This window comes from Phaethon lepturus, unplaced genomic scaffold (assembly GCF_000687285.1).
Source record: "Phaethon lepturus isolate BGI_N335 unplaced genomic scaffold, ASM68728v1 scaffold43857, whole genome shotgun sequence".
NCBI classification, from domain to species: domain Eukaryota; kingdom Metazoa; phylum Chordata; class Aves; order Phaethontiformes; family Phaethontidae; genus Phaethon; species Phaethon lepturus.
In genome coordinates this window covers 8,406-21,186 of record NW_010553374.1, presented here as the reverse complement: position 1 = coordinate 21,186, position 12,781 = coordinate 8,406, and the positions used below count along the sequence as shown (strand labels likewise).

The 12,781-nt window shown below is 39.7% G+C and overlaps 2 protein-coding genes across 2 annotated transcripts in view; one reads left to right on the top strand and one right to left on the bottom strand.

The window, feature by feature from the left end:
- Positions 1–1,752: 1,752 nt before the first annotated feature.
- SLIRP (SRA stem-loop interacting RNA binding protein) lies at positions 1,753–3,775 on the top strand (the record flags this gene model as incomplete). The annotated part of the gene is made up of 2 exons (XM_010291519.1): positions 1,753–1,860; positions 3,716–3,775. Coding segments are annotated over 2 exons (168 nt in total), but the record flags the coding sequence as incomplete, so codon positions are not given.
- SNW1 (SNW domain containing 1) overlaps positions 3,773–12,781 on the bottom strand; it is a 16,515-nt gene continuing 7,506 nt past the window's right edge. The window contains exons 3-13 of the mRNA XM_010291518.1: positions 12,176–12,271; positions 11,976–12,082; positions 11,047–11,151; positions 10,882–10,951; positions 10,113–10,178; positions 8,725–8,841; positions 8,227–8,368; positions 6,711–6,807; positions 5,786–5,903; positions 4,608–4,771; positions 3,773–4,524 (exon numbers count right to left, since the gene is read on the bottom strand). Of these exons, the coding sequence (XP_010289820.1) occupies positions 4,320–4,524; positions 4,608–4,771; positions 5,786–5,903; positions 6,711–6,807; positions 8,227–8,368; positions 8,725–8,841; positions 10,113–10,178; positions 10,882–10,951; positions 11,047–11,151; positions 11,976–12,082; positions 12,176–12,271 (1,287 nt within the window). The 3' untranslated portion in view covers positions 3,773–4,319. The remainder of the gene's footprint in view (positions 4,525–4,607; positions 4,772–5,785; positions 5,904–6,710; positions 6,808–8,226; positions 8,369–8,724; positions 8,842–10,112; positions 10,179–10,881; positions 10,952–11,046; positions 11,152–11,975; positions 12,083–12,175; positions 12,272–12,781) is intronic.

The following is a 12,781-nucleotide window of genomic DNA, read 5'->3' as shown; positions in this document are numbered from 1 at the left end:
AGGGCTGGTCCTGCTGCTGGGGCCCTGCCCTGAAGCCGGCTCCCCCTCTCCTTCAAAGCTGCTTTCTGGAAGCTTTTTTTTGTGCTCTAGTCAGATTTTCGGTGCTGTCCACCCTTAGTTCCCTCTCCTAGTGGGTGCCGCCGCTTGTCTGCCTGGTTCCCTCTCCCAGTGGGTGTCGCCGCTTGTCTGCCAGCTGTAGGCTTCACTGAAGCTTAGTGGTTTCCATCGGCTTTGAAAGAGCTTTAGAAAGCACATTCCTCAGATCCTGTTGATGCTGATATTTCTGAATAATTAACCTAAAAATGCTTTGAGCTTCTCTACCATTGTGTTATCACTTTTCTGACAAAGAATAAAGTGTTTATGTACCTGGTCTCACTGGCCTAAAAAATTTAAAGGTGTTGGTATGAACCTACAATCTTTTCCTGCTATGGGTTCATATCCTATCCAGCGTGCAGGGCTAACACAAAAACCACAACATCTTCAGGATACTCCCAAGCTGTCAGCCATTCATGCCTCTGCCATTTAGGTTATTTATTTTCTGAGCATGTACGTCAGTGATAATATTATCTAGTGCAGTTTCTTAGAGATGAGCAGTCAAAAAAAGTGTTCCTTTCCCACTCTTATGGATAAGTTGCAGGTCATTGCTGAAGTAGAGGTTTTCCTGCCTGCTTGTGTTTTTCCATGTGAAGTAATAGTCTGTTAAATTAAGCTCAGTGTGTAGTGAACTTCAGTTAGTGAGCTGATGGGCTCACTATCAGTTGAGGACTAGTTTGGAAGTGGAGAACAATAGTTTGTAACAGTCTGGTTATTTCTGAACACTGAAGCTTAGGTGTCTGCCTGCCCACGCTCTGTTCTTTGGGCCCAGGACAGAATGTTGTTGCTTTGTTGTGAAGGCTGACAGCTTACTGTAAACCTGCTCCTGCCACTGATGAAAGCTGAACTGATGTGTGTATGTTTTGATTCAGTGATTACTTCAGGAGCGTTCATTAATGCTTAAAACTGCCAGAGGTGCAAACATCTGCCAGTAGCATAAGACACTCTAATTAAAGGCATCACTGGGATACTGAAACTGGGCAGTGTGACTACAGTACCTGGTGGGTGAAAACTTCACCGATGTTTGGAAGTGCTGCCAGTTGTGGCTGATGATCAATGAATTCAGTGGCAGAGCTCTTGTGAAGTCTGACTGGGATCAGAGTTGGGATAAAAGGCACTTTGGTAGACCTGGCGTTTTTGCACTATCTCCTCTTTATTGACAACTGTCTTTTCCGACTGGCAAATTATTCTTAAAAATAACTTCTTTTCACTGTAGTTAGTGCTTGTCATCTCGAATTGCAGCCTGCTTTCTTAGTATCTTAAGCAGTTGCTTTATCTTGCTGAACGCTTTTCAATTGTGGCAGGCTTATTTTCAAATCAGGCAGCCATTTAAATGTCAGTTCTGTTGTGACTGGCTTAAGAGTAGATGACTACTGCAGTTTGAAACAACCAGCTATGCATTATTCCAGTCTTCAGCTAAAATCATAAATTTTTTTGATTGCTGGACTCAAATTGAGAGAAAGGGATGCAGAACAGCCTCTGCTGGCCCCCACATGCTGTCAGTGAGAGTAAATGTCTTGAAGTGTGAAAAAAAGCTTCCAAAACAGCGAATGTGCCAATTTCTCTGATAACTTCTCAATCCTTAAATTGAATAATTTTAACAGCCTTTGTGAATATTTCCTACAGTAATTGGATTTTTTTTTTTTAACTGTTCACTAGGACAAAGATACAGGCTTTCACCGACGTTATTGCTGGATTAAATTCTCAACTCCACAAGATGTTCAGAATGTGTTTCAGAAGGACTCCCATATACTTGAAGGTGCCAAGGTAATGTGCTAATTCCTTTAATGAAGTAATGTAATGAGTTGAGCTCTTGAGTTCTGCCTTTGGTTGGACACAGTAACATCAAAATATCGCCATACGTATTCCAAGTCTGATTAAGCATTTTGCCACTTGGTGTGCTTTTAATGTTTTTTTACATCATTAACACTTCTTTATTTCCCCCTCTCAACTTGACTTGTTAGAGTCTGAGATCATATAGATACCACAGAGATCACAACCTCCTGCTATGCTAAGCTAAATGAATATGAATGCAGTAAAACTGTTGAGGAACTGCCATGCAACTAATTATTTGTAATGCAGGTTTCTGCATTAGAATTCCAACATCTAGTTTGTATGTTGGTGTCAGGGTGAAGATGATGAAGAATGTAAAGCTAAGCTTTGAACTTCAGTGAAAATTTTTCTCTTTTCCTACAGAAAAAAATCAGCTGCCTGCTTTTGTGTGTTTAAGATAACTTTAAATTAGCTTTAGTGTAGCTTTTTTTTTACTTGCGGTTTCTCACATTTTTAATGTTAGTAAAGGAAAAAATATGATACTTTGGTATCAAGAGACACCATCACTTAAAAACCTTTGATCTAGGACCCATACAAAGGTAGCTGTCATTGACTGGTCAGTAGTTAGAGCCAGTCAACTGTATCATATAGCCTACCTGCAGCAAAGAAACGACCACCCCACTGCTTTCCAAACATTTAGTATACAATGGTGTTGACAGGCAGGGATAAAGAGTGAGTCAATGGCTGCCCAAAGCCATTAATGAATTAACAGGTCTTATGTATTAGACACTTGCATGTAGTATGTTCACTAAGTGGGGCAAATTACTAACGGGATTTTCATATGTGCTTCATATGTGCGCTTTTCATACTAGCTACTCAGACCTAGTAGTACAGAGTGAAACCATGAGCAACAAGCAGGCTGGTGTAACAGACACGATCAATTCATGTCTTTGAATAATTAATAAGAATTCTTCACTATCTTTCTGACAACTAGTTTCTTGTTTTCAGACTTTCAATGCTAGGATACTGTAAGGGTAAAATGACTTGGCAAGAGACTTCAGTGATGCAGTATGTTGATTGCGATAAAGTATTTTGCTTGACATGGTTCCTACTACTGCAGAAGTCTGCACTGGTTGGGATTACTTCAGTACCTGTTCCTAAGAAGAGCTGACCTGTGAGTTACAACTGTGTTGCAAAAATGGAAGCAGAAATTAAGAAGTGGTTTGCCAACTTCAGTCTTAAACTGTGACAAGCCAGGCAATAGGCTGATCCCTCAAACTGGGCTGAAAATAACTAGGATGTTATCTGTATGCAGTTATCAAAATAAGTACTAGGAGCAGCATAGATGAGTATTTAGTGTCAATTTCTTGGAAATTATTTTCCTGCTTTTTATTCTTGAAGCTGTAAGAGCCACATTCACTTAACTGCCTAGGCTTGGAGGATTACACTCTCACAAGCAGTGCAAGAGCTAAGAGGCTTCTTTATAGTGAAAGAAAAAGCAGGAAGTAGGCAGCTTTCTTCATTTTTGTCAAAAATGCAAGCTTCTTTATAAGCAAAACACATGAGCACTTCTACTTTAAACCTAGCCGAGAACAGACAGTTACCTTCTATTAGTTCCACTTGAAAGCACAAGCTTTTAAGATAGCGTTTTGCTGAAACAACTAGCAATTGCTGTGCAAATTATATTCAGCTTTCCCACCAGGAGCTTAGCATGTGTGGTTATGGCTTATGAAACTGAACTGGTTATAAACTCATCTTCTGCTTTCCACAGGAATGTTTTAGAAGATCAGAAATAAAAAATACTAAGCCTTCCTGCCTAACTAATTTGAGTAATTTCTATTGTTTTCAGCTCACTCTCAAGCAGCAGGTCCGTAGAAGACACAGTCAAAGAAAGAATCAACGTGAGTGAGCGGTGGAAGGAGGCTTTATTTCACTAAATGTAAAGAAACTAAAATAAAGATTACTGAGAAACTATGAATATTTGTTTTAAAACAGAATCCAGCTGTTTCCCCTCCTTGTTCAAGTAAACTGTATAGCCACACTGAAGTAACACTGAATGATAAATTCCCTAACATCCACTACAACATAAGACAGTAATTATATACAGCAGGAAAGCTTTTAACAGATGAAGTAAAAGCTAAAACTAAAGCTGTAGGAAGGGGCTACATTCTTACCCTGAGATGCTGGGCAACAGGGAATCAGCAAAGCCAGAGCACTTGCTAAAGAACAATTCCCTTGTGAAATGTTTCAAAGTGGTCTCCATTCCTCCACACTTCAGGGGTAGCTGTCCTAGGTAGAAGAATTAGTGTGTGTGTGTATATATCCACACAATGAGAGTTGTGAACTGCTGCATTACAATGCTGCCCCCCTATACACCTCTGATACAAGAAATGCCTTTTGCATGAAGTCCAAGCTTGTAGTCCATTTCTCTACCTCTGAAGGAGCAGAGGCATTCAGTCCTTCCTCCTCTTTTTGCTCTCATGCTCATGTTCTTTAGGGCGGCTGCTATCTGATGGCCGTTTAGAACCACCATGTTGCTTAGCTTCTTCCAGAAACTTGTCCAAACCAAATGGATCCTCCTCAAATTGAACTGGTCCATCTCTGCCCCTCCCTCTGGTGTTACGATCTGAGTTAGAAAACTCTTTGTCAGGAACAAACCTGCAGGAGAAGAGGTGACGCTCAGCTGATTGTAGCTTCAGAGTACTAATTAAGAATATTTCTTCTTAACTTTAACTTCTTACCTGTTGGTCTTTATTCGAGCCTCTAGATCATCACCATACATGTCCTTATCCACATTTTTACTTGGCCTGTAGATGTTTTGGGCCATATCCTTGCCACTCCTCCAAGGCTGATCATAGACATTATAAATTTCATCCTCTCCTCCAGCAAAGCCACTGTCCATACCCTACGAAGAATGAAGAACAGCAGCAGTATAACACAAATGAGCCAGCTGAAGTTTTGCAGATTTATTTTAACATCAAGATATACTGATGGTATCACACAGAGACACAAAGATGGTATTGTGTGATATACTATTGAGAGAGTTCAAGGACTTCACTAAGATATGAGTGGTTTTGGGTTTGGGATTAAATCCAGAGAACACAATGCAATCATTACAAGCCTCGGTCAGGGCCACTTCTAGTCTTCCAGAAAGCAACATGAAGGATTACAGGCCATAATAGATCATTTCAGTCTGCCCTGCAAGTACAGCTGTCTATTAACAGCCAAGTACAACCACACAGAAATGTGTATTACTCAGAATTTCTGGAAAAGATGATTTAAGCTGACTGATCCAAATCACACAGAGGCTTATGTAAACTATGAAAGTAGAAGTGCCTGCTTGTTCACTTTCGATTCATCAGCTTTCCCTTCTGCCTGCAAGTCTTTCATTGGAGATGTGAAAAAAGAATGACTGACAAACTGCAGGTCTATTCAGGGACTTTCTGAAGCCTAACCTACTTTTTCATCTCTGAATAGTATCAAGTGCAGGAAAAAGAAATCGTGCTGTTAACTATTTATATCTTCAGAAGGACTTTTAACATAAGCAATAATGGGAATGGAAAGTATTTGCTTGTTTCTCTCTCAGAGCAGATTTCGCTTAGTCAGTCAGTACATTTGTACAAAAGAAAATTAGGTCGCTGCAGCTTGAGGGCAAACTAGCTTCTTTCTCCCCACTCCCCAGTGAGAAAAAACAAACCACAAAAACACTCTAATCCAGTTATACATTCAGAATATTCCCTTTTTATTGCATCAACTATGGATAAAGGAGATCCATAGTTTCCTAACCAGTTATGTAGAGACTTTCAGAGTGTATTCACACCAACCATGAGAACATGGTCCCTTCAGTATTGTAGCCATACCCTCTAAGGATGAGCACGTTCTCATAGAAAGCTACACATCTGTGAGAAGGTATTTTTACCTTGCTCTGGTTGAACAGCCTCTGGTCGTACTGGATTTCATTGGATGGCCTGGGGTTGGGTACCCCTAGGGCAATAACTTCACTGATATCTCTGTTCTCATTTCTCTGCAGCTTTGACCTGAATTAAAAATTTTAAGTTTTATTAGGTCAGTTAACCATACGTTGACATGTTCAGCTGCAACCTGGTCCTGTATTAATTGCTAACAATTTGCCTCTAGAGTCAGATTTTGACTGTTGCCCTTCCTTACTAGGTAACATTTAAAATTTGTCTCCTGGCAAAGGAAACATTTGTGAAAGTTAAGTTCAGCTGGGCATGACATTTAAATTTGCTTTCCCCTATCTGCAATTTACATCAAGCTGACTTGGTCTAAAATGTCATATTTATTTTTCACAAGAACCAATGTAATTATATTCTGGGAAGGCTGAGCAATCTAATTTTAAGATGTTAGAGATTTTAAGCCTCCAGAAACCACTTGTGCTCAGAAATCTCACCGGCTTGGGCAAACAAGATACTTCATCCTACACTCATAAATCTAAGCTTACTTCAAATGAACAGCTTCAAGAAACAAAGCTACTAATGATGCTCTGGTCTTGCTGAAGTTACAGGATCCAGGTTTCAACCTTTGCTGTCAACATGCAAATTAAATCTGAATATACTGCAGTTCTGCTAAATAAAAACCCACCCCAAACCGCCCCCCCCCCATTCATCTGGAAAATACTACATTTAGAAGAGAGAGTACTGCAGTACACTAACACAATAATACCATTTCATACAATGAATGAACAGTGCTTCAAACCAGTGAATATCTCCACAAGGTAAAATTCAGGCACTCGCATCAAGCAAAAGTAAGCCCAGTGTAATAGTTTCATTAGTGGGGAAGCCAGTGCCCATACAGGAATAAAGCAGCTTGCTTCTGTGACTGACCTTTTGTCAGGGGCTGCCCTGGAAAGATTTCTGTCATGCTGTCTCTCTTTGCGCCGGTCATGTCTGATTTCATCTCTTTCTCTAGCTTCTCCATCCTCTGAACAAATGCAAGATCACTCATTATAGACAAATATTTGAAGTTTGAATTAACTATGCTACAGACATTGGCACAGTGATTCGATTCAGTATTCTTTTATAGAAGAGAAGTGACCCTTAGCACTATTTAAAATGTTACACTTTAAACAAACTGAACACATGGAAAACCACAGCTTTCTTATGTCACAAGCAATTAACAGTCCTTGATAAAAAACTTCCTTGAAACCTCCAAGGTAAGAGATTGCCAGCCTCCCTGGGCATCCTGTTCCATTACTGTTTGTCCCCATGGTGAAAATTTTTCTCCTCACATGTAGTTGGAACCTCCTGCTTCAACTTTTGACCACTGTCTCATTCTTCCACTGTGCAGCTTAGCGAAGAGCTCTGAGGATTTCCTTGTAGATATGAGAAAGCTCCCATTAAGTCACCCCAAAGCCACATGTCCTGGCAGAACAAGCTTCATTCTCTCAGCATCTCCTGACTAGGCAGATACTCTAGCCCCCTGACCATTCTGATGGCCCTCCACCAAACTCACTCCAGTCTATCCATGTCTGCCTTGTTCATGGGGGCCCGTAACTGCACACAGTATTCTAGATGCAGTCTAACAGGTCATCAGTAAAAGTAAGTTATTACGTCCCCTGACCTAGTGGTTACACTCCTGCAGATGCAGCTTAGTGTGCCCTTAGCATTACTGCTGCCAGGGCACACTGCTGGCTTACTTTTAGCATATTGTCCACTGGGACTCGAGTCCTTTTCAACAGAGTGGCTCTCCAACCAGACAAGTTCCCAGACTGTTGCGAAGAGGTTAGTCCACACCAGCTGCAGGATTTGGCATTACATGACCATATCCCCCACCTTTTGCAAAGCAGTTATGATCTCTAAGTTCAGCATCTTGATCTTTGAAGTGTCATTTCAATCAAAACATAAGATGTCACAATAGAAATTATTTAGTTAGGTTAGCAGTTTTGGGGCCTAGTGGCCAACAGAGCTACAGTTCTGTAAGATCAATTATAACAGTGCAAGAGACAGAATATTGTATTTACCACCTTTGAAAACTTAAAAGATGGCCTAGTTCTTGTAAATAAAGCTGCTCTTCATCTGCAACAAGCCTTTTCTAAAAAAAAAAAATTAGTTTACAACAGCCCAGGAAAGCCATTACTTGCACAGATCCATTAACAACTCCAAAATCCTCAGCAATGTCCTAAACCTGTATACACTGACACACTCTTGTGAGGTTCAAATCCAGATCCCATCAATTTGGTTAATTCACTGGCTGATCAAGTAAAGAGATGAAGAACAGATGTCATGCTTAGAAATTACAGTTGATATTTAGGTATTCTAAGTTCTCAGAGTATTTCTCGAAACCCACACTTCAGAGAGTGCTACAAAAACCCCACACCATCTTAGTAACAAAGAAAGGTACCTTTTTCAACATGGGTTTTGATCCCTGCTCTTCTCTCTCTGGCTTTCTGAGCCATTTCTCGGAGCTTTTCCTCATGTTTCTCCTTTTCTTTCTGAGCCATCTTCCTCTCCACCTGGGCACGCATCTCTACTGCCTCACGAGCCTGCACACATAAGACATAGTTAAAATGACAGAAAGCTATCACCTGGGATGCAAGCAGATTTTGTGTCACAGAGTTATCCCGTGAACAGGACAGGAATCAAGCCACAAAGATGAAGTTCAAAGCCAGACAGCCACAGCAGTTAGAACTGAGAAACAAGACCCACGACCTCCAATAATTTAACCCACGCTGAGCCACTGATTCAAAGATATTGGGGATAAGACCTTATGTCTTATGTTAGCCAAGACGCAGGACAAATCAAAAAGCTATAGCCTATCCACAGTTGATTTTCCCAAGAAAATAAACATACAAAGAAGGTAAAACCACATGGAACTGAACAGTTTAAACAATCACCTAACCTTTCTGTCAGCTATATAGAGAGCCTCAGCAAGCTTGGCAAAGTTTTCATTAATATGAACAGTCTGCAGTCCTCTGCCATCTGCAGCCAGACGCTTGTCTAATGGTATGGTGTAACCCTATAGTGGAAACAGAGAGGCAGTTAAGAACAGAAACTAACATTATTTGTTATAACAACCATTATTAGATTTATTGTATAAGAAAACAAAACCACACACAAACCTCACAGTCTATCATTAATATGCCTCAACGGACCTCCTTTATACGTACTTCAAATTCATACCAGGTAATACTAAGCCATGCTCCAATTCCACACTCCCCCAAAACCTGAATCACAATTTCCCCGAAAGTTGCATCTTAGTACAAACAACAGTTTTTGATCACTACGGTCCACTCTTTGCTTTGTGTTAAGAACAACATATAATAGCTTTGCCAGTCTCTAAGCTGTTTTACCATTTGTGCTTAAAAACTGTTTTCACTAAACTATTTTTATACCTATTAAGAGGTTACATGATTCAAAATGAGAAAGAGGGAAAGCTGCCAGCAAAAGCAAGAGACACTAAATGCCAATTTTGCCTTCAAAAGCTGAAACCTAAAAGTATTTATAGATGGTATTTTAAGATTTTTTAGAGAGCTCTAAAAATTTTTGCTTTGGTTTCAGCATCTGTAACCTAAAAGTTGATCTACTAATTAGTGCCAGTCTCAGTTATACAACTGTGTTGGGGTAGGAAAAAAACCCAAAACATCCAAACACGCAGCTTTTCCTTCCTCCATTTGAAAAGGCTGCCTCACAACAGCTTGGTAAGTTTGAGAATGATTAGACCAGTTACTGCAGTAAATTATAAATTCTCCCTTCTCTCTGAACATAAACTTACCAGCTGATAAAAATCAGAGGGACAGGACATACCTACTCAAACAAGAATCAAAAATAGCTAAGCTAACCAGTGATGAAAATTAATTAGTGAAATAATGCAACAAGGAGAACTTTCCAGAAATTTGAACTGCAGTATTGAAAATATCAACATGCTTGGGTCTCTATGAATTACCCTTCCCTTTTTCAGTTTAGATGGCTTTACTTTTTGGGCTCCAGAGCCTTTGGTTTCAGACTCCACATACTGCACTATTAAAGGGATTTTAAGTAATGCCATTCGTTCCTCTCAAAATGCATAATCTCTGCTGTGAAGTAACGTATTTTCTCTCAGTTCTATGCTTCTGTCAATTTGACAGCCCTGATATGCTAAAGAGAAAAAAACTGAGCTGTACAATTGTGCATTCTCCATCTTTCTAACTCTAGAGGTTTTGAACCAGTACTATTCAAGCTTTAATGATTCACTGAAGTCTCCCAGCAGGGTGCAACATTAGAAAGGTGAATTTAAGACAACTTAATTACCTTTGCATTTTTCCAGTTTGAAATGCATGGAGGAATTTTCCACTCTTGCTGCTCTTTCACAGTCATCTGATTTAAGAGAGGAAGCAAAGTCATCTTTAGATTTATAGCAAAATGAAATACTGTGTTCTTTCTCAAAAGCAGCTATGAAACTACTGAAATAAGAGTACAAAGTTCAGGACACTGCTACAAAAAAAATCAAACCTTCTTAGCAGCAATAAGATGTTCCATTTCTGTACTGTACCTTTGCCAACACTGAATAAAGTCATGACAGCTTTTTAGCCGTTCTCTTCAACTTCCACCACACAGACTGGAACTCACAGCCAGCTTGTTAACATTTGCACATTTAATGGCAGTTCATGTTGTAGGAAACTGATGAACCACCACCACACTCATCTCTCAGAAGGAAGCTAATCCTTAGTAACACAAGTTAGTGTTATTAAGGATTAGCTTAATAGCGTTGTCTAAAATCAGCATCAGTGTACCAATGCTAAAGCCTCAGTCAACTCATCCATGCTGTGGACAACTCCAGCAATACAGCCCTGCATAAAAATGAGAACTCTACTGAACCTCTGACAAGGTACGTAGGAAGAGAGCTACTTTCAGAACTGCCAAAAAAACCCCTAAAAGACTGCACCAGGCACCAAGTTTATCACTTAACATCGCATCAAAAGAACAATAAAGAGAAGGTGCACAGAAATGACCTAGGTCAAAGTAGAATTTGTGAAACCATCTAGAATTCAAAACTGAGAACAGCTATGGCATTTCCTACCTTTCTACTAGGAGAGTGCATTACAGGTGCTGGAGGAGAAGGTGGTCCACGCGGAATCTTCTTGTTAATTCTGAACAGTTAAGAAAATAAATACCATCGGCATGTTGTATATGGAAATACACTACAGAAACATCTTTTTGCCATGAAAAAGTTTTAAATAGTTACTTGAATCTTGGAGGCTCCATAGGGTCCTTCTGCATTTCCACCATCCGAATAACTCTCTGTTTTGCTCCAGAGTTGAAGGCAACACCTTGCTGAGATGGTGTGTACCTGAATAAAACAATCAAAGTGCTCAGTTCTCTGCACACAGCTCGATATTCCTTTCCCAACTCCATTTTCATTCAGTTCACTGCTCTAGCTGCATTTTCATTTTATCCACACCAGTTAAGACTCTTCCACTGTGAATGCAACGAGCAGGTAACTGCAGAGAGGATACTGGACTGAATGCAGAGAATCAACTACACCAGACAGAACTTCCCAGGCTATACTCTCCTGTTTCAACCTAGATTCCAAAGTAGAAAAAACAAATTAACGGAGTACATAGAGCATGTCACAATACTCTTTACCTGTGTTTGTGAATTCCTGGTGACTACTTACTGGTTATTAAGAACCCCTCCGCATACTTTTCAGAATTCACCTCAGGCCAAGTCTAACCCTGACTCGGATTTTTTTCTGTGTTCACAGCAGCAAATCGTCATAAATGAGTATCAGCCTCCCAGTAATTCCAATTCTTCCCAGTTGCTCATTTTATATAAGGGAAGAGCCTCATTACACACTTTGTCTTGGGATGAAACTCCCAGTAAAGACTCTGTTTCCAGGGCAGCATCATTCATAGTGACAAATCTACATTTTGTTGCTAAAACAATAACCCCTCCACAACGTGCCACAACTCATGACATGTTAAGACATATTTCAAGACACTTCAAACTACGTTATCATTAGTGGGTTAATTCAAAATATAGAAGCCAGTTTCATATGAATTCCAGAAGAACAGAATTTAAGAGGAATTTCTGTTCACAGAAATTCAAGGAATACCCTAATTTTAATCAATTTTATATATAACGACATCTTACACACACACCAGCACCACATACCGAATGTACTGTGCAGGAGCCAGTTTGTCAGCTGCTCGAACCGGCATGGCTGCTGCAACTTTTTGGGAGACTGATTTCTCCAAGGCTGCTCTTGTCTTCTCTGTTATCTGAAAACAAAAGTACCACAGAATGTATCTCATCACATACTGGAAAGCATACAATATACCTCTGATAACTAGGCACATCAGTGCATATAATACCTCTCTAATTGCCTCCTCGTCTGGTCTTTGCAGTTCGGGATCATCCACATTCATGACCTCTTTTGGCACAAGATCTGTGTATTTGCTGTAAATAACCTGAAAGACATATTTCGTTAGTGCTGGCAAATAAATGTACATTTTCAAAGGAAATGTTTCAGGCCTAGATTATACTTTAGGTACTAATTAAACCTTGTATACAACTCTAAATGCATTACAATTCCATATTCTTCAATGACTTCCATTGAACAGGAATATACTCTAGACCTCATTTTACAGATGGGATAGTCGAAGAAAAGAAGCAATTTGATTAAATATAATTATGTAAATCACTTTCAGAGCTGGGATTAGACATCAGTTTCCTCCTTCCATTTCCTACCCTTTTGCAGGCTCCTCAAAACAGACAGAAAAATCCACATTTGTACTTCTGTGTTCAAGGATTACTTAAGAATTTGATACAAGCCTTTTTTAGCATCTAGATTTTTGTCATGTCATTATGTTTGCTATGTTCTTTAAAAAAATAAATGCTTGGGAAATCTGTTCTTTACACTTTCCCTCAGTGTACTTCAGTCTTCATACAATGTGCAGCTAGCTGTTACTAGCTTTAAG